This window comes from Muntiacus reevesi, chromosome 3 (genome assembly GCF_963930625.1).
Source record: "Muntiacus reevesi chromosome 3, mMunRee1.1, whole genome shotgun sequence".
Taxonomy (NCBI): Eukaryota; Metazoa; Chordata; class Mammalia; order Artiodactyla; family Cervidae; genus Muntiacus; species Muntiacus reevesi.
In genome coordinates, this window is record NC_089251.1 from 144,235,030 (window position 1) to 144,255,726 (window position 20,697).

General features: G+C 39.5%; 1 protein-coding gene across 16 annotated transcripts in view; it reads right to left on the bottom strand.

Annotated features, from left to right (window-relative positions):
• Nucleotides 1–2,820: 2,820 nt before the first annotated feature.
• ABI2 (abl interactor 2) overlaps nucleotides 2,821–20,697 on the bottom strand; it is a 104,129-nt gene continuing 86,252 nt past the window's right edge. For 5 of the 16 annotated variants that reach the window (XM_065930765.1, XM_065930773.1, XM_065930762.1 and 2 more), the window contains 2 exons: nucleotides 15,136–15,309; nucleotides 6,907–7,323 (listed from right to left, as the gene is read on the bottom strand). In XM_065930765.1, the coding sequence (XP_065786837.1) occupies nucleotides 7,148–7,323; nucleotides 15,136–15,309 (350 nt within the window). In that variant the 3' untranslated portion in view covers nucleotides 6,907–7,147. Of the gene's footprint in view, nucleotides 7,324–15,135; nucleotides 15,310–18,887; nucleotides 18,975–20,697 lie in introns of all 16 variants that reach the window. The other 11 variants (XM_065930763.1, XM_065930770.1, XM_065930759.1 and 8 more) reach the window with 4 other exon arrangements.

The window sequence follows — 20,697 nt, forward strand, 5'->3', positions numbered from 1 at the left end:
TCGGACATCAAGGTGCTCCTGCCCCCTGCCGGCATAGCCTGCTAAGGAAGGGCTGCGAACTATCTAGGCAGTTCCATCTCCATGTAAGTTTACTTGCCACTAAAAGCAGTCCTGAGGAGATCAAAAAGGTAAACAGAATTGGGGGGATCATGAAGAGTAATTCCAATAGATTAACAACTCTGAGGTCAAGGTTAATAGGAGCTGTACATCCAATTAAGAGTTTCAGAAGCTGCTATTCTGGGAGAATACAACTGCTAATAAGCTCATGTCAAGGATGTTAGGCTATAAGGAGCCTGAAAAAAACTTCAGGTAATGGATTGATTTGACTATCAGGCTACCAACAGAACCCCTTATCACTCTTTCCCACAGCTAAATGCAATTTTATGTTACAGACACAAGGTGATTTTAAACAAGAAAACTTTTTCCTAGTTTTCTCTATTACCAAACTGTTTCATGTAGATTTTATGTAGTTAACTTCAGAACTAACAATTTATAACTTATGTAATCTCATAACCTCATGGATTTTGTTTAAACCAATTAAAACGGTATGATGCTGTGATTATAGGTATAATGACTTCCTTTAAATAATTTGGATTTGTACACTTGTAAGAGGATGTTTATTTCTAAAAATCACTTTAGGTTGCAAGAACGTTTTGGCACTTGAAGTTTTGTTTTATACACTTCACATTATTTACATACAGCAAGTTATTCCTGACCCTATAGGAATGGTTGCCCACTCACAAAATTGAGATTTGATCCATGGAGAGATGCAAGTAGTACAGAATTAAGATTTATTTTCCTTTAAAAATTGAATGGAAGGCCATTGTTATCTCTTTACTAGTCTCCCTCAAAGTAAACAAGTGTTCAGTTTTTAATTGTGCCCTTAGAAGGTCTATATGTATAAGAAATCCGAAATTTAGCTATAGAATACACTTGCTCAGTAAAAATAAGCTGAACACAATATACTTGATACACGTGTGAAGGAAATAATCTCCAATTGGTTTGCTCTTTGCTTGTTGAAGTATAAACCATTTAGAAAACATCTGCTATAATTCCCAGTGCCTTGAACTCTCTTGGGGGAACAGCATAAAAAAAATCTTAACAAGCAAACTTTGAGGTGCTAATGAAAGAAGGAAGGTGTTTCTAGTTGGTGCAGAAACAGAAAAAGTGACTGTCTCACAAGAGATGGCTTCATCTACCTAATCAAGGTCTGGCTACTTTCTACCAAAGACATTTAGAGAAGTGAGTCAAGTCAGGGTGATGGTGAATACTACATATTTAAAAGATGGCCAAGTTCAGAATGAATGTTGAACATGGATGGCTATTAATACCAAGCTCATAATTGAAGCCTCAACCTCTTAGGCAGGACATGCTTGTGGCACTTAAACAAAATCTGCAAACTGTCCATTGTTTGTTAAGTTTATTGTAACCTAATACCAAAAACTGCCATTTTTCATGATTACCACCTCCTGTATTTCTCTACTTGTAAATAATTTCTCCTAGGGGAAAAAAAAAAAAAGCATTGACTGGAATGTTTCATTAATTTTATTGTCAGCCACTAGTGAACTTTTATAGAAATGTACATTTAAAATATCAGCTTGTGTAAATGTCGTAAAAGCATTGTTTACGGTTTTAAAGAAAAATTGCACATTATATTTAACTGAGATTGCTCCCTCTCTTCCCATTTCTTAAAAAAAAAAAAAGGAGTAAAGGCTCATGCTAACATCCAGGCTGTGGGAGCTTTGCCATAAATATATACAATGTAGGAATATAGCTTTTTAAAGCATGAAAAAGGCAAAAGGAACTGCATTGAAAGTACAGGAATAGAGGACATTATTCAGATGATTACGCACAGCTCGGTAAAGATGAAGTTACAGTTTTTCTTTCAGCTTTGTTGCTATTATTTTCTTCTACTTAAATGTACACTCATTTCATTATGTGCCTTGCTCCCTGATTGTGCAAACCTATATATAGATATATATATATGAGAGATATATTCAGTACTACTGACGATGTTTTTGTTCTACTGCTGGATTAAGTTATTTTCCAAGTTACTTATTCTTGCCAAGTTACTGTCAGTAAACTATTGTAATGGCTTAGGACAGTAGTCATGCGGTCAGTGTAATTTACGTGTTTCCATTATGTCAGCTTATCCAGTCCTTAATAAAAAGAATACATAGATTCATTTAAACATCTAAACTGGACTGGACTGTTTGTGGATCGGCACCGTAAGAACCTGGTTTTGCTGTTTATGTTGAGGTACCCAAAACAGATTGTAACATGCACATAAAGTGTGAAGGTAAACTATAATTTGATGTGTTCAACTGAAAATAACATTTTTACCCCTTTAAACAACACAGTTGGGTAAGAACTAGAACAAAAGAGGTTGCTTTTTGTTTGAAAGTCTTGGTATCGCAATCATGTGTTGGACTGCCGTGTCAAGGTACGTGTGAGTGTGGATTTGAATGTATTTACAATCATGTTGCTGCTGCGTCGCTTCAGTCGTGTCCGACTCTGTGCGACCCCAGAGACAGCAGCCCACCAGGCTCCCCCGTCCCTGCGATTCTCCAGGCAAGAACACCGGAGTGGGGTGCCATTTCCTTCTCCAATGAAGGAAAGTGAAAGTGAAGTCGCTCAGTCGTGTCCAACTCTGTGCGACCCCATGGACTGCGGCACGCCAGCACTTGTAACTTACCACCCAGTGGTAAGGATTGCGGGCTTTCACTGGTGTGGCTCAGGTTCACTCCCTGGTCAGGGAACTGAGCTGCTGCACACGGCACGGCCAAAAAGCTTACTTGCAGAAATACGTTCTCAAAGACATTTGGATATACCTTGTAGGATTTTATTTAGGCCAAGTTCTTAGTACACAGCAACAATTAATTCCAAATACAGTTTCAAACTTAAAAAGTGAAATGTCCCCCCAACTCATCTGGAGGTGGTTTAATGGCACACACAAGAAACATTACTGGCAACAGATGCTCCCTCAGGTTTTCCTACATCATTCTTACTGAAGGCGTAACACCAACCCTTCCCTCCGGGAGCTGTAAGCACACCTGGCCAGATCACAAATTGTTTACATTCTTCTCTGTAAACTATTTTGTTAAGAAAAAGATGCATGGACACAAAATATGATAAAAACTGCTTTTCCATAGAATTCTGAAGTTGCAAAAGACATTTCCATTTTAATGTGAAAATAAGCTTTTTGTCTGCTTTTTAATTTTTTTACAAAAAAACCTCAAGATATTTAGCAAGGATCATTTATACACAGGCCCTGTCATTTTTTGTCAATTTTTTCTTTTAAAGTATGAGATTCTCAAATCAACAAAGCTCAGCACAAAACAAACTTAAGGTAATGAGCGCGTTGCCTCCATTCAGGAACTGTTTCCTAAGGCTCTCAAACAAGGCTGTGCCGCTCCTTCCAGTGCTGAGACACTGCCTCATGAAAAAGACCTTTGTACTGAGTGTAGTTTCAAAAGGGCTAAAATGAAGGTGACTTTTACTAATTAAGGCTGCACTCAATACACTCCTTTAAACAACACTTTGAATTGTATTAATTGAAACATAGTGTTAACTTTTCAAGTATCTTCCTGAAGACATCAAGTAGAACTTTAAAATAAACATATAACACAATTAAGACAGTTGCAGAAAGAGTACCAGGCGCTGAGTCAGGGATCCTACTGTTGTTAACTAGCTGTTACTGAAATGAAACATCTAACCTCATCAGTAAAATGAGACTGAACTAAAATTTCTGAAATCTCATCTAGCTTTGAAACTCTAAGTAAATCACGTGAGGGAAATTATCACCTTAACACTGATCAGGAGTTTCTGGCCAAAGAAGTTCAGAAGCAAAACAGGTGAGAAGTGATGCAGATCCCCATTCTTTTCCAAAATGTGTCAACCACCTGCTAGCTCCTCCATCAAAGCCTTTTCCAAGAGAGGTGGCCTTCAGGTCATGCCATGCTCTCTCCATGGAGGAAGAAAGGTAAAGAAAAAGTACCAATTCTTAATGCAGAATGGTCACCTGCTAAAAGAAAGTGAGCATAAGAGGATAAAAGCACACTGTCATTTTCATGCCTCTCAGACACAAAAATCTTAGTGATCATGAGATTGCTGAGGCGCACAGCTACATTACAGAGACCACTGTGAAGACACAGAAAAGTCTCTCTGGCTGGGTAATAAACAGCAGCAGGAGGGGAAGAGGAGGAACGAAAATGTCTCACTCGGTGACTCTTAGGAACACAGCAAAATGCAGGTCCTTAACCCTGCGGTAGGAATAGCAGGTGTCCTGGAGAAGACAGAAAAGCAAGTCGACAAAAGATGGGAAGTACTAAACAAGACACTGTAAGGGATTCATATGTATTTCAAACAGGCTCAATCTCTCAAATCTAGATTTCGACATGTTGACAAGATTTAGGTTTTCAACTTATTGCCTAGGTCATAAGGTCACCAAGAAAATATGCTTTCGTTGAAATCCCCATGGCCTGTCCAATTGTAATACTTTTAAAAAGGGAACAACTTGTAAGTCAAATCCCTCCCTCTTTTTTTTTTTTTAAAAGGCAAAAGGGAGTGGACACAAGTCAAAAACACTTCAAGAGGAAATGGACCTCCTCTAGCCCAATAAAATGGTTGCCTATTGGTCAGCAGATTTTATACCTGAATCACCTTTGCCACAATACTATGTAGCATGTAAGATTTCTGCACTCGTTTAGAATTCCTACTACCAACCATCTTGTAGTTTATTTTACAATGGGATGAACTTACAATAAAACAAATACTACCCTCACAGACTATTAATAACATGCAGTCTATGAAATATTAAAAGTCTCCAATGACTTTAAGCCTGGCCCATCATCATTACATAGTATCCTTCCAAAACAATATGCAGAATTTAAAACTGTACAAAAAACATAAAATATGCAGAAAATCCAACAGGTATTGTTTTTAAAACAAAAAACTACACACACACTAGTACTAAAAAATATAGGAAAAGTCGGCTGACCCATGGATCCCTGTGCTGCAGGTCTTCAATAGTATCTTCTCAGCTCCCCAATCCAGCAGGGGTCCAACAGGCGAGCTGACCACCACCAACTTTTTTTTCCTTCACCACCAACTCTTTATGCACAGTTGTCTTCTGGGCTTCTGAAGGTGGGAGCTGTGGGAGCTATTTGCTGGATTTTAAAATACCTTCTGCTTTATTAGTCCACTAAGCTTTCTCAGCAAAAAACTATTTAAATAACTTTGAACATCTAATTTCAAAACAGTTTTCCTAGTTACACACCAACACTAAAAGAGTTTAACCTCTCCAAGTCTAGTCTTGGTTGCATCCATAATGAAGCTGAAGGCTCAGAGGACACTCAAGGGCCATTACTTTGAAGGAAGACGGGGAATTAAGAGTATCAAGGTGACCTAACAAAGTATGAAGTGTAATTTACAGTGTACTGGAGGCAAGTTAATGAAAATGAAATGCAGTCTCCGGGAAATCTTTGCTAACTGCAATGTGTGAGGAAAAAAAACCTGCAACTCTGAAACAAAATTCTTAAGGAAACACTATCTGGGTCTCAGCTACACGGTGATGAGTTTTGTGCTCTGGTAATAGATTCATAGGTAGAGTATTAGCTCTGTCTGCACTCCCTCACACCTACTACACTTGCTCACTTTTCAGTCACGTTCCTCACCTGCGCTATCATGTTCAAGGCCCATGTCTGAAATACACTCGGCTGCCGCCTCTCACCTCTCACCCAGCACGGGGAAGTCACCTGCAAAGCTCTCTCCCGGCCAGGTCACCGAGACCAGGACGGACCCGTGGCAGCTCTGGCCTGTGAGCGGGCGCGTCACCACGGTATTTACCTGCCCAACAGCCCGGCCTCCTGGATTTTTTTCAATATCTATTACACAAGAGATGACTAAAGTCATCTGCCTTCCAAACTCCACTGAATTCAAAGTTGTAATTGTGCAGATGAAGGAAAAAAAAAAAAAAAACTTGGATAAGCACTTGGCCTTATACCACTCATCCCACTATTCTTAATCTGAAATAGAAGGTTGAGATTCTCACCAAGAGCAGCTACTGCAAAGGCCAAACACAGAATCAGAGGAATAGTTATCTTTTCTAAGTGAGTAAACAAATTCAACAGTAGCTAACACTTGCCATTAATAACATTCAGAGAGCACAGGAGCGAGCCTTTTATTCCCAGTGACTCTCAAGAGAATTGAAAATAAACTTAAAAAAAAATTTTTTTGTTTGTTTCCTAAATAGTGAAAGAAGTAAAGAAATAGTTGGTCGGACCTCTAAGATCCTACTCCTCAAAACGGCACCTAAGGCCAGGGTTTAGGAACTGAACCTCGTGAGCAGGGCACTCCTCCTGTCCACCTGTCTAGAACCTCAGGAGCCTTCCGTCTACCTCGGCACGCCCACCTGAGCCCCTGCAGCCGGCCGCACCGTCACCCCGGTGGGCGCACAGCCAGAGCAGCCCAGTAAGACAAACCACCCTCAGAATGGAGACGCAAATCGATCTCATAATCTACGAACTGAGAAACATGAAGGGATGCAAGTCAGCTCAACATTAACTTGTTCGGAGCACTCAAGTGCTGAGAAAATGCAGAATTTACAGTGCCGAAGAGGAAATAGGCCATCTGAAACAGTTACAAAAATGGTTATGTATGATACTTAAATATCGGTTCCCCCTCCTCATACAAGTGGAAGCAAGTGTGGGCTCGGGCACGCACTGGGCCACGCGGCCACCCTTTAGCACAGGCACTGCAGGTCGCCCAGTGCCACAGGCTCCGCAGGAGGAGAAATCCCAAGGGGTACAATATTCCTGAGAAAGATCCCAGATTTTTTTCTGAATCAGTCTTAACCTGATTTGTTTCACATAGTTACGCTGTTATACCTCTGATATATTCAGAAACTGTCACTTTATTTCAATCCAAACAGCTCAGCATAGTATAAGTGATGGCAGAAAGATCCATTTGTTCAAATTCAGCTTGCTTTTTTGTTTTAATACTGAGGGATAAACCAAAAAAAAAAAAAAAAAAGGTAGCTTTTGTCATTTGTATCCTTCATTCATTTCACTGGAGGGGAATCCCCAGGGCCTTTCGATAATCTGGGAAGACCTGACTATTCCTGTGAGGGAGACAGCCCTGTTGAGCTTTACTCAGAATAATGCATGATAGACTCCACGTAATTCCCAGGAAAAAGCCCAGTCACTCCATTCATAACTCCCTCATACCAACCATCGTCATTCTTCTTGATGACATAAATAATGGCTCCTTCCTGAAAGGACAGCTCATCTTCCTTGTCTTTTGTATAATCATAAATTGCCACAACTAGAGGAGGGAAAAAAAAGGATATGAAAGAAGAATAACATTCATGGAAAGGTAGAACCAAATAATGAATACCCTTTCGAACTTCTGCAACACATCAAAAACTGACTTTCTCAACACAGGACCCACCCCGCCTCCCACCCCCAAGTTCATTGCCTAATACCCAGCCTCTACAGTGGAATTCCATGTTGAAGTTAGGTTCAAAACTTCATAAATGGCAAAAAGTAATGTTTGGTCAAACTTACTGATCAGTCTTGTTGAAGAGATACACACAATCCGAGAATGGGGAAAGATGGCTGTTTCTTCAGTAGAGCTTGTGTTAAAGCACCATATTACGTAAAAACATGCATCTTTAAACACTGGAGTGACACTAGAGCAATGAGATAAACTAGGAGAGGCCAGTGAGAAAGTGAAACTGAGGGACTAGCAGACTGTGTCTCTCTTCTCAGAGAGCCTATGCCTGTTAACTGAGAACAGTGACAATGTGTGAGTGATGGCATCTACCATATATATTCTTTGAAAACACATGCTGTCTTATGCCACCAGTTTAACACCTCCAGGGTAACAGACTGAAAGTGTTAAGAAAACAGATACCTGTGAGCGCTCCTGTGATTTTCATTACTTAAATCACTTGTTAACTGGGGCCTGTCAATGATTTCTCGGACAATCTTTGGTTCTTAAGTATTACATTTTCCTCAATGGTAGAGTTAAATTGGGACACCCTATATTGGGCTTCCGCACTGCCTCAGATGGTAGAGGACCCGCCTGTAATGCCAGAGATCTGAGTCTGATCCCTGGATAGAGCAGATCCCCTGGAGAAGAGAATGGTAACCCACTCCTGTATTCTTGCCTGGAGAATTCCATGGACAGAGGAGCCTGGTGGGCAAGAATACCCGAGTGGGTAGCCATTCCCTTTACTAGTCTCCCTCAAACTAAACCTTCTATAAAAAGATCTTCTGTACCTTTATTATGCCACTCGGAATTTCACTCAATAAAATCTCTGTTTTGAGAAGCATATATTGACTGTTTCTTATGCAACCTTAATCCTAAACAAATAAGAAACAAACTAAAACAGGGACTTTTGAGATAGTAAAACTTGCTCCAGTTAACTTGGATTTCTGGCCTGCTTTAGTGAAAATTCAACAGCTTTCCTAAACTCTGAATATTTGCCAGTAGTGTGACGGAGGATGCCAGAAAATACTTTAGCGGAAACTATAAAGAGTCTGTGTGTATTTCTCAAAGTATAACCAAACACCTAAACAAATACAATTAAATGACATACAAGTTTAAAGAGAATACAAGATATGTAGAGTATTTAGTATTCCCAGTCAACTTAATATTTTTGACTTTTGTTTTTTTGGATTGATAACATTCCTGATGCTGACAGAAATGTAAACCCACTGCAAAGTAATTCAGAGGAAAGTACCGCAAATCCTGTTAATCCCAGGCCTTCTGAACCTCTCAGACCCACACTCTCCTCCACCGTCACAGTCAACGCCCTCGTCGTGCTCAGTCTTCAGGCTGGAATACACGTGTCACCAGGGGCACCTGAAGACTTTCTAAGCAGCGTGAGTGACATGATTTTTTAAAATCCTGCATCTAGATCTGTCTGCCTGGGACGATACCATCAGTCAAGCATCAGTCATAAAAGTTCTCATTTCCTGTTTATCTTTCTCCTACTTAACAAAACTACAGTGGTGCGCTATGCTTATGTGCAGAAACACCCTGGGGGCCAAAGAGCCAATTCAAATTACCAGCATGGTGTTAAGTCGAGAATGACTCCCCAGACCACCCCACCGGTTCACAAGTGGGGAGGCTCCCATTCCTTCGCTTTCAATGACAGTTAGGGTAGACTTTAATGAGGTTATCAGATGACACATCATATAAAACATAATTTTTAAAGACAGAACATCAACTGATTTTTGGCAAACAACTCTGAAGGAGTTAAGAGAACTGAGAGTCAGTGCTGCGGGAAGAATACTGCCATTTGCGTCTGTTTATTTATGTGGACAACATCTGCAGCACCGCCACCTCAGCTGAGGCCCTAGTCTCTTGCTGAGAAAGGTACCCAACTCCTATTTTTCTTTCTTTCTAATGCACTCTACACTATTATCAGGTATCTTTAAAAAAAAAAATTATAAGTAAATGGGAACTTATCATTAACCTACTTAAGATCTTCCACAATTTTCCTTTACTATCAGATTTTTCAAAAAGAAAAAAATTCCAAACACCCTCTTCCTGGTATTCAAGGCCTCCCAATATTAATTATAACTCACTTCCCTTCCGGCACCCTTAGCTCACCCCCTCCCTCCTGACAACTCACCAGGTCCCCGGGCACAGGACATTAGTCACCATGCCCTTTCAACTCAGAGGATTCTCTCTGACTGGAGGGCCCTTCCTCTCTCTCTTCTCTGCCTGAGAAACTCACACTCAGCATTCAAAGCACATCACACATGCCATGTTCACTGAGAAGCTTTCTGGACTCCTCAGAATGACTGGCACATTCATTTTTGGACAATCATTAATGGAGCATCCATTCTGATTTTTAGAGATACAAAGATGAATAAGACAAGTCTTGTGAGGACAGAAATGCTATCTGATAAATTATCATACACTGCTTATGCTTCTACCAAGAAATTATGTCACTGAGCTGGAGGAACACATGAACAGATGACTTGATAAGAAAGGGAATTAAAATCGGCACTGACAAATAAGTCATTTTGTCACAAATAATTTAACGCCAGTAAAAATTAGAGCCAAGACTCGATCCCAGGTCTGTGAGAGTTCAAGCGTAAGCCAATGTTCAGAATGTGGGCTCAGAAGTTAGGCTGTCAAGTTTAGATCCCAGCTATACCACTTAACATTTTACAGAACATATTTCACTTTCCTAAACTGCTTTTTACTCAGCTATATAATGGGTATTATAATAATGCTAATACCTCAAAGCACTGTTATAATAAATGAGGCAATGCACATATAATATGTAGCCCAGGGTCTTGTACATAGTAAACATTCTATATAAATGTTAGCCCTTTTTATTATCATTAATAACTATTGTGATATACTATCTCCAACACATTTTCTGTTATATAAGTTACTCTGAACCTCAAGTTTTCTAGTTTGCAAAATGGGCTGTCTCACATGTAATAAGTCTTGCATTATGCCAGGCACACAATAAATACAAGAAAATGTCTTTTCTCTACCGATGTTCAACCAAGATACTTATATATACAAGTTATCTCCACTTAGGATAAACCTATGCAGTGCTGCTCAACCTTGAAGTTATCTGAGGAACTTTAAAAAATTCTGATGCTTGGGTCCCCTGTCCACAGACTGATTTAATAGGTCTGGAAGCACGGACACATTAAGCACTCCCGAGGTGACCCTAGATGCAGGCACACGTGAGAACCAGGGCTAAGTCTACAAACTTTGTTAGCAAAGTCTATGAATCTAAGTCTAAGAGCAAAGACAGACATCGGGCAACAGCCTTAACGTGGATACACACTCAAAGAGCAGTCCAGTCATAAGCTGAACACAGCTGGTTATTTTTGTTTTGCCAGAAAGAGGAAGGAAGAGCTTATCTGATTTTTACATTTTAAAAGATTTGAGCTTAACAAAGATAAACTTTGAAAAATATCAGGCATTTTCTTTTAAAGAGTTATTTGGACTGAAAATAAACTTACTTTCCTCTCTTACAAGTCTCCCCAGATTCTTGCATATTCACTGAGGAGTAGATTTTTTAACAAGCGTATCTTTTCGTTATGCTTTCCTCTTAAGGAATCACTAAGCTGGTTTTTCAGAACTGAAAACGGTCATCCCTGTCCTGGCATCCCTCTGTCCAGGACCATGTTCAAGTCAGCTAACAAGTTTGCAGAGCCTGCCAATGTCCAGGGCCACACCCTAGAGAGTACTTCTTTTCTTAGAAGCAGCTTTATTAAGATGCAATTTAGACACAACACAATCAGTTAAGCGTAAAATTCAGTGCATTCTGATACGTGTATGTACCAGGACACATACAAATGAACAGCTTCCACCACAACCGTCGCACTGGACCGTGGTGGTCATCCCCGTGTCCTTGTGCCCCTGGGTGAACTCCCTCACCTGCCAGCATGTCTGTGGGCTGTCTGACTCTCTGCGACCCCGTGGAGCCCACCAGGTTCCTCTGTCCATGGGATTCTCTAAGCAGGAATACTGGACTGGGTTACCATGCCCTCCTCCAGGGGATCTTCCTGACCCAAGGGTTGAACCCGCATCTCTTAAGTCTCCTGCATTGGCAGGGGAGTTCTTTGTCACCAATGCCACTTGGGAAGCCCAAACCACTCATCTTCTGGATCTCATTTAGAAAGAATCATAAAGCCTGAATCTTCTGTGCCTTCTTTCTTTTTCATGACGCTTGAGGTCCATTTAGACTGCTGTGTGTGTTAGTTGCTCAGCTGTGTCCAACTCTTTGAACCCGATGAACCACAGCCCACTACACTCCTCTGTCCGTGGTATTTTCCAGGCAAAAATACTGGAGTAGGTAGCTATGCCCTTCACCAGGGTATCTTCCTAACCCAGGGATCAAACCCACGTCTCTTAAGTCTCCTGCATTGGTAGGTGGGTTCTTTATCCACCGTTACCCGTTCTTTACCTGCTGTCAGAGCCAGGAAGAACCAGTAGCTTAATCCTTTCCACTGCTGAACAGTATTCCATTGAATGGATGGATGACCCACAATTAGCTTATCCATTCACCAGCTGAAAGACATCTGGGTTGTTTCCAATCTTGGCTATGATGACTAAAAGCAGCTATGAACACTTGAGTTTAAGTACTTGTGGGACTGTACACCTTCGTTCCTCATAAATTAATGTGTGGTAAGGGACTGCCGAATCAGCTGCCAACAGTTTTCTGAAGTGGCTGAAATGTTGCATTCTTACCAGTGATGTATGCTGTACCACCTCCTATTTCACCACATTTCTCCAACATTTGGCATCTTGTTTTTAATTGTAGCCATTCCAGAGGGTATGTTCTGGTGTAGTTTGATTCACTGTAGCTTTAATTTGCATTTCCCTAATGATTAATAATGTTGAACATCTTTCCATGTGCAATTCATGCATCTTTTCTGATGAAATGTTTTTCAAACTTTTTTTTCTACAAGTTGTCTCCTGAGGTATTTTGTAAATATTCTTCTCAGTCTATATGGCTGGCTTTGTCATATAACATCATTCTTAACATCAGAGTTAAAAAAGAAAAATTTAATTGAATGAAATTCAATTTATTGACTTTTTTCTTTTAAGCTTCATGTTTTTTAATGTGCTATCTACAAAAAATTTTTCCTATCCCAGAATACAGTTTTTCTCCTCAATTTTCCTCTAAAAGTTTTACAGTTTTACACTCCAGCCTAAATACATTCTGAGTTAATTTCTGTGTACAGTGAGGTAATAAATGTGGAAGTTCATGTTTTGCAGATGCACGTCCAGTTGTTAACAGTTTATCTTTTCCCCATTGAATTATCTTGCACTTTCATCAAAAAACACATGTGGATCTTTTTCTGGGTTCTATTTTCTATACCGCTGTTTTTTTATTTCTATACCAATACCACACTGTCCTGCTTACTGTAGCTTCACACTAGAACTCTGAGATCAGGTAGTTTAAATCCTTCAACATTAGTCTTCTTTTTCAAAACTGTTTTGACTAAACTCAATTTCTGCAAGAATGACTGCTAGAATATTTACTGAGGTTGCATTCACTTTATATATTAATTTGGCAAAACAGTCTCTTCGCAATAATGGTCAAAAAACATTTATTTCAATTTAGACTTTTATTTATCTTCAGTTTTATAGTTTTCATCATACAGGTCTTGCATATATTTTATCAAATTTATCCCTCAGTATTTCATATTTTTGATGTTATTACAGAAGGTATTATTTTGTAAATTTGTCTCTAATTGTTTGTTGCTAGTATATAAAAATGCAACTAATTTTGCAAATTAACTTTGTAGTCTGTCATCTTGATAAGTTCACTTTTTAGTTCTATGAGCTTTTTTTTGTAGATTCCTTCCTAAGGATTTGCTACATAAAAGATAATGTCTTCTGTGAATAAAGTTTATTTGATATTGCTTTACGCATCTGTTGCTGGTTTTGTTTTTTTCCTTTGTGCCTCATTTTGGATAGTTTCTAATGTCATATTGTCAAGGTTGCTGATCTTTTCTTCTAAGTGTCACTCAGATATAGCATTTTTCATCTCCAGAAATTCTATATGGGTTTCTTTTTAAAAAAACAACAACAACAACATATTCTACTTTTCTCTCATGTTCATGTTTTCCTTTACCTTCTTGGATATATGTGGTATTTATACACTATAGCCATGTCTGCTAATTCCAACATCTTGCCACTTCTAGGTCTTTCCTTTTGACTGTCTTTCTTTTTAGTTTCGAGTTATATTTTCCTGTCTTTTTACATGTCTTGTAATTCTTGACTGGATGCTGGTCACTAAGAATCGTACTGTTTGGTGCACTGGTTTGTTAAGTCCTTTCAACAGCGCTGGGTTTTGTCCTGGAGCCTTAAGTTACTTGAAATCAGTTGGATGTTTTCAGAGTTTGCATTTAAACTTTTGTTAGGGCAGTCCAGGGCAACCTATATAGTCTAGTGCTAATTTGGCCCCACAAATCACAATTTTGACACAATTCTGGGGCCTCTTCTCCATGCCTTGTGTATTACAAGGTCTTTCTATTCTCACTGGTTTGGGAGCATGAACTATTCCCAGGCCTGTTATTTCCGAGACTTTTTTCTGCCTTTTACTTTCTAATTGTTCCTTCTCCAATCTTAGGTAGTTTCTTCACATGCATGTACAGATCGGCACGCTGTCAAAAGACTCAAGGAGACTCTTCTGCGGTTATCCCAGAGCTCTGTCCTTTGTCTTTGTGTAGTTACCTATACTCCGTGGCCTCCCAAAACTCTGATCTCTATCTTCTCTACTCAGTGAGACGTCCAGGCTTATTGGGGTTCCACCTCCTTGCACCGTGGCCTGGAAACTACTGCTAGATAGCAAAGCTAGGACAATTAAAGGCTCACACCATGTTTGAGATCCTTCTTTCTGGGATCATAGTCCACCAGTACTTGTTATCAGTGTCTGAAAACTGTTAATCTTTCATATCTTTTCCTGGATTCATTCTCAATTGTTTTAGGAGGAAGGGTAAATCTGATTACTGTTGCTCCATCTCAGCCAGAAGTGAAAATCCACTACTTGTTAATGCAAGCTCCCAGGTGATTCTAATGTGCAGTTTTGAAACCCAGTACGCTAGTGGCTTTAACTTCCTTAACAGAAAATTCCTGAGACAACACACATTTTTCCTGAGCTGACCAGTCGTGATGACACCTGGAAGCCTCTGTCCCCAGACTGCCATATGATGGTTAGCTGATACATTCAGAGAAACTTTTCATCCAAAGAAATGCCAAACAGCTACTTTACAAAGAAACTGAGAAACCATTCTTCTCTGGAAGAAGGTTTCATATGGAGATACTTCTGATATAAGATACCACAAAAGAATGCTTTAAAGCATGGGAGCAGAAATAAAATAATTTGGAAAAATCAGTCTCTTCCTGAGTCATTCCAGAAAAACCCTATCTTTTTAAAATTTTTGCCTTACAGAAACCATTCATAAAAAGCATGTTCAACAGGAAAAATTATATAATCAAGCAAAAAATCAGTCACAGAAGTTTTACTAGTGTGACCTTCAATACATGGAACCTTGTAAATGAAATTAATTAAAGTACACAGGCTCCTGTATGTACATAAAGGTTTCTTCCCATCCTTCCAGACATTCCTCTGAAACTCACCCTTTTCCAAGTAAGACCGTGGGGCCCACGGTGGGTCCTCTTCAGCATAAGGATCACTATACTCAACCACGGCGGCCTCTTCCTCTTCGTAGTCTTCTGGAGGCGGCGGCGGCGGCGGGGATTCATCAAAGACTGGCTCTTCCACAGGCGGTGGGGGGGGTGGCGCATCTGAAACTAAGAATGTATCAAGCTGGTGACGAAACTACACACTGGGCAAAGTTCAGTGTTTCCTATCCAAGCGCCTATGTTCAAGGAATATAAACCTAGACCTGAAAATAATAATCTTTAAAAAAAAAAAAAGAGTAGGCAAGAGAAGTGTCCCCACCAACTACACTGTTTCAAATCTCCAAGCTTGACTTCCTCCTTCCTTTGGGTTAGTGCTAATAGATGATGAATAAAGAATAGCCAAAATTATTATTATTAACTAAGCTTCTGGACTCTGTTTATGCTAATACATAATCCTTTCTTTCAAAGAAAGATCAGTACAACATGGTTTGGCTTCACATTATATCCAAGGAGGAGTGGTTACCAGAAATACTAGCAATTTAGACATTTTAGCCATACTCCATTTATAACAAATTATAATGAGTCCAGTGAACAGATTTTAATAATCTGCCACATTCCTCTCAATGAGTTTAAAATATTTTTTTTACAAAATTAGTGGGGTAGAAATCACAAACATCTCTGGGTAACTTGATCCATGAAGATATTTGTTGTCTGTTTCATTTTATTTTTATTCTACAGAATTTCAAGTAATTCAGACTAACTTATGACCCAGTAATTTAAAATATTTGAATTGTGTTCTTACAGAAATCTGCTTCCACAGTTCAGGTATCAGAATGCAGTAATGTCTAAAATATCATCTCCAAACTCTGGGAACCCAAGCCTTTCAAAATGCTGAGTACATATTTGAGCTTAGCTTAACAAAATAAACCAAATGAAGCTGCATTTATTCATCAGTGCTCCAATTTTAATGAACAGTATTAATGCTTATTTATGACGTACCAGTACTATTACCATGAAATTCTCTGAGCAATCCTCTTTATTTTCTCTCTTTGATCTAAGCTGAGGGATCTAATTAAACGGATTTTAAATCAAATGGATTTTAAAATATGAAGATTAGCCATATCAACATCATACTCTGTTGTGTTCCAGTATCCTTCCAGTCTGCAGTGCCACTCTGTACTCATGACCTGTCTACTTTATGAACCTCAAAACTTTCTTTACTCAGTAGAAATAGTCATTTTAGTTCTAATGGGATTTTCAGTAAAGAAAAAATATAGACACACGATTTTTGCATATACTTTATGGACAAATTACATGTGGTTATGGTAAGAATCAATAATATATCCTAGTTGCATTTATAGGGTAAGGTGATTAAACACACACACAGAAAAGGATCCTAAGAACTTTGCCTTTCAAAACAATCACCTTGGGAAATTATACCAGAAAATTACTCCAAGATGCTGCCGCTGCTCCTTTTTTCTTAAAACTGCCTCAGAGTCAGTGTAATAAGATTAACATAAGCTACTATTTTTACTTAAAATGTTCCAATTACTCAGCACTTCACAATACAGTATTCATTTAATCTTTATTTTAATCTTTACCTTGGGAGATGGTGTTTTTAATCTTCATTTTATGGATGTGGAAACTAGCCTCCCAAGATTAAGTAAGTACTCCTAAAGTAAGTGGACGAGCAGGAATTTGAACCCCAATGCCTCTTACCTTAAAAGCTACACTGATGAGATGAGCAATTCAGTAACTTTAAAGTCATGTTTCATTATTCATTCAGAAACGTCAACTGTAAGCCTGCTATGGCCAGCTACTATGCTCGGCACTGGGAATACAGCAGTGAGCAAAAGGCATGGAGACATGGACAACCAATCTTCCATTTATAGTTAAGTGCAGCCAGTGCTTCAAGTCATCATGGCAAACAGCAATAGATCAAATCTCTTATGTGGGTCAGGAAAGACTTCCTGGAACCTGAAGGATGAGGAGAAGTTAATGGCCCAAGGTGGGGGTAGATATTTCATGTCAGATGTAACAAAAACAAAGGTAAGAAAGTAGGAACCCTTCAAAAGAGCTGATCAAAGTTCAGTAGAAAGAGGCCTGAGGATGCTGAAGAGTACTAAGCAGAAAGGGTCTTCTAACAGTCTGACCTCTCTCCAAAGAGCAACGGGGAGCCAGAGAAAGGTTTAAGAACAAGATTATAGCTGTACTACTTAGCCCAGTATAACTGGTTCCAAATAATTCCAGTCTTCTTCCAAAATATCTGCTACCAGAGAGAATCTTCAAAATAAAGTACTTGAAAGCTATAAAGACAGCTCCAAAAGATAGGTGTATATCTTTCCAAGGTGAATGTTTTGAAGAAGACAACATTCATTTGAATGTATAAGTCCTGCTATGTCTATAAAATTAGTCAGGGCTCACCTCATATACAGAGTTTCTTGTTTGTATACACTTTGTAGGTGAGAAAATGTATACAACTATGGAAAGAAATGACAAAAGATCATCCTAAAAGGTAATCACACTGTGGGAAGTATTGGAGGTGCTCATGGGTACCATCCAATAAACACAAGTAAAACAGACTATTTTCAGAAATTAGCAAACAGAGATGCAAAGGTACCCGAAAGAGAACTGAGCCCTCAGGCCAATACAACTGGCTTATAACCAGTTAAAATACAAGAAAGAAATGTATTGATAAAAAGGGGGCATTTAGTTAGCTGTGGAAGCACACACACAAAAAAGGAACTAAAAGTGTCTGTTATGTGTCAGACACTTTTCTAAATGCCAGTGAAGAAAACAAGCAAAAATCCCTGACCTCATAGAGCTTCCATTCTAGCACTGGCGATGCTCATTTCCAAAGGAGCAGGAGTCTTAAGCAACAGAATGCAAGTGTTTCTGTCCCACTGGTGAGGCCAGCCCTGCTATGAGATGTAGGCACTGGGCTACATCAGCCTGATGATGTTATCTCTTTTATGAGTGTAATTCCCCTAGTTCAGATTTCACACCCATCGTGCAACCTTTTGATTGTGCCATGCCTCCTATATAGACTGCTCACAAGAGAACTCATCTATCGTACAGATTATGTTCACTGGTCTCTGTAACAACAATTCCTCACTAAACGCTGATACAGGTCTCCTGCTTTGTAGGTATCAGTCTCCTGAGCTTCCATTTTAATGCTTCCCTAGAAGAAAACTCATCCTGTCAATAAAATTAGTTACCTGTTCCTGCATTGCTCAACACCAGACCACAGGCCAACTTAAATTCATTGCCAGTCTATGAGGCATCTTGGGAGACAGACTGACAATTTGGTTCTCTGGGACCCACCATGGCATGGTTCATCTTTACACCTGGAATCACAGGACTGGAGAAAGATTCTCAGGCCAGCCACAAAACCGTAAAACTCCAGTGACAGACTAAGTGTCTGAGCAATCCAGAGAGAAAAAAGAAAAAGGTGGGCTGCCTGGTAACTAAAGAGCATCTCCTCAATTAGATGTGATTTCTCTTTTTACATGTGCCTTATTTTATGTTTGTCTTATCTTCACTAGCAGACTTTAAGCTGTTTGAAAGTAGAGAATTTCATCTTCGTTATTTTATCATCCACACTAGTGGCTCATACAGTGAGTGACTTGTTCATAATAATCAAATATCTGACATACTGGTGAATGAATGACTATTCAGCCAATCATATATAAATGACATTTTACACCTATAATCTGATCTACAGCATAAAGAAGACATAAACTTACTATTTTCTTGGACTCTGGCCACAAATCCCATTAAAGGTAACTGAGGAGTTACCTGTAGGATGGAGGGAGGAGGAGGAGCAAGAGATACTGCAAAAACAAAAAAGGTGTGGAGGATAAGGGGTAAGGGCAAGTCACATTAAAAGGAAAGGATAACACAATAAAACAAACATACATGGGGGGAGCCACTGTGCATCACCATTTTACAAGCAGTCTTAAGGCGCTCTTTTGAGGGATAAGTCATTAACACAAAAAACAAAGTGTGAGGGAAGTTTTAAAAGCTTACAACAGGAAGCATTTATCATATACCCATCTATTCTAAGATACAATGGCAAATTATCTTTTCATACAATCGCATGTCTTCAAAAAAAGGATTTCTTCAGATTACCATGAGTAGTTTGGTTTTCCAAATTTTACCTTGAAGGTTACAAGTTTAAATGTTCATCAATACAAGGGAAAAAAGACCATTACATGCCAGCATCCTAATTCCATACTTTTCATTACTTCATTAAGCAGGAAAAATTAACTGGTGATTAAACAAACGTTTACCTACTTCCCATTAAGGGGCAAGCACTCTGCTAAGAGACCAGTATCAAAACCATTCTCTGTGAGTAAGGTTTGTATCTACCGTTTCTCACAGTCCCAATTCATACCACCTATTTCAGGGACATTTTCACCGTGACCCTATAGAAAAACGCTCGCCTCATTCAAATCATTCCTTTCCCCACAAAGCTGTCTTTCCCTCTTAAACACCTGGTAAGCATCTAGCACTAGTGAGTCTTCAACAAACATTTAATATAGGTAAATATACGCATAAACCAGATACACGTCAAACAACTTCCGAAGATTAACTCTACAATTACGGTTTCCTTCAGAATGGGTAAACAGTATGATGTGTATTTTCTTATAAAGAGAGAACAGCTTTATGAGCTTCAAATCACAGGTAAGACTAATAAAACTAAAAAAGATAAATAAGACTCACTGCTCTCAAAAAAATCACATTCTAGTTGGGAATGGAAGGTAAAAGTATAGCACAACCCAATAATAGTTGCAGCATTCCCTGCAGGTGGTGGTGGTGGAGGAGAGGCAGTGGTGATGATGTGGTGTTACGGTGATGAGGAAGGGGGCCAGGGTTTGGGCAGGGGTGAGGGCTACACAGAAATAACCTCTGAGCAGGTACCTGAAGAACAGGAGTTCGACAAGCAGACAAGGGTTGAGAAAGACAAGCTGAGAACCAAATGAGGGGCAAAGGCTTTGAGGTATAAAGCAGCATGACCAGTTTACAGACCAAAAGTATTTCCATATGGCTGGCATAAGATGCCTGAGAGAAAAAGTGCAAAACTTTTTTTTTTTTACAGGTGGGTATGTAACAGGGAGGGATCTTAAATGGTAGGTGAAAGAGTGCTAAGTGGAAACAGCTTGGGACTTCAAAGTCACCTAGCGGGTCTTCCCTGGCAGTTCAGGGGTTAAAGCTGAGCTTCTTCTGCAGAGTATAGGTTATCGGGGAACTAAGATCCCACATCCGAGGCGGTGCTAGTGGTCAAGAACCCGCCTGCCAATGCAGTAGAGATCCAGGTTCCATCCCTGGGTTGGGAAGATCCCCTGGAAAAGGAAATGGCAACCCACTCTGGTAAGTACTTTCGCCTGGAGAATCTCATGGACAGAGAAGCCTGGTGGGCTACAGTGCATGGGGTTGCAAAGAGTCAGATATGACTGAGCAATTTAGCATGCTCAACACACTAGATCGCACACACCTCGAGGTGCAGCCAAATAAATAAAGTCACCTAACATCAGAAGCCTGATTTGCTACTTC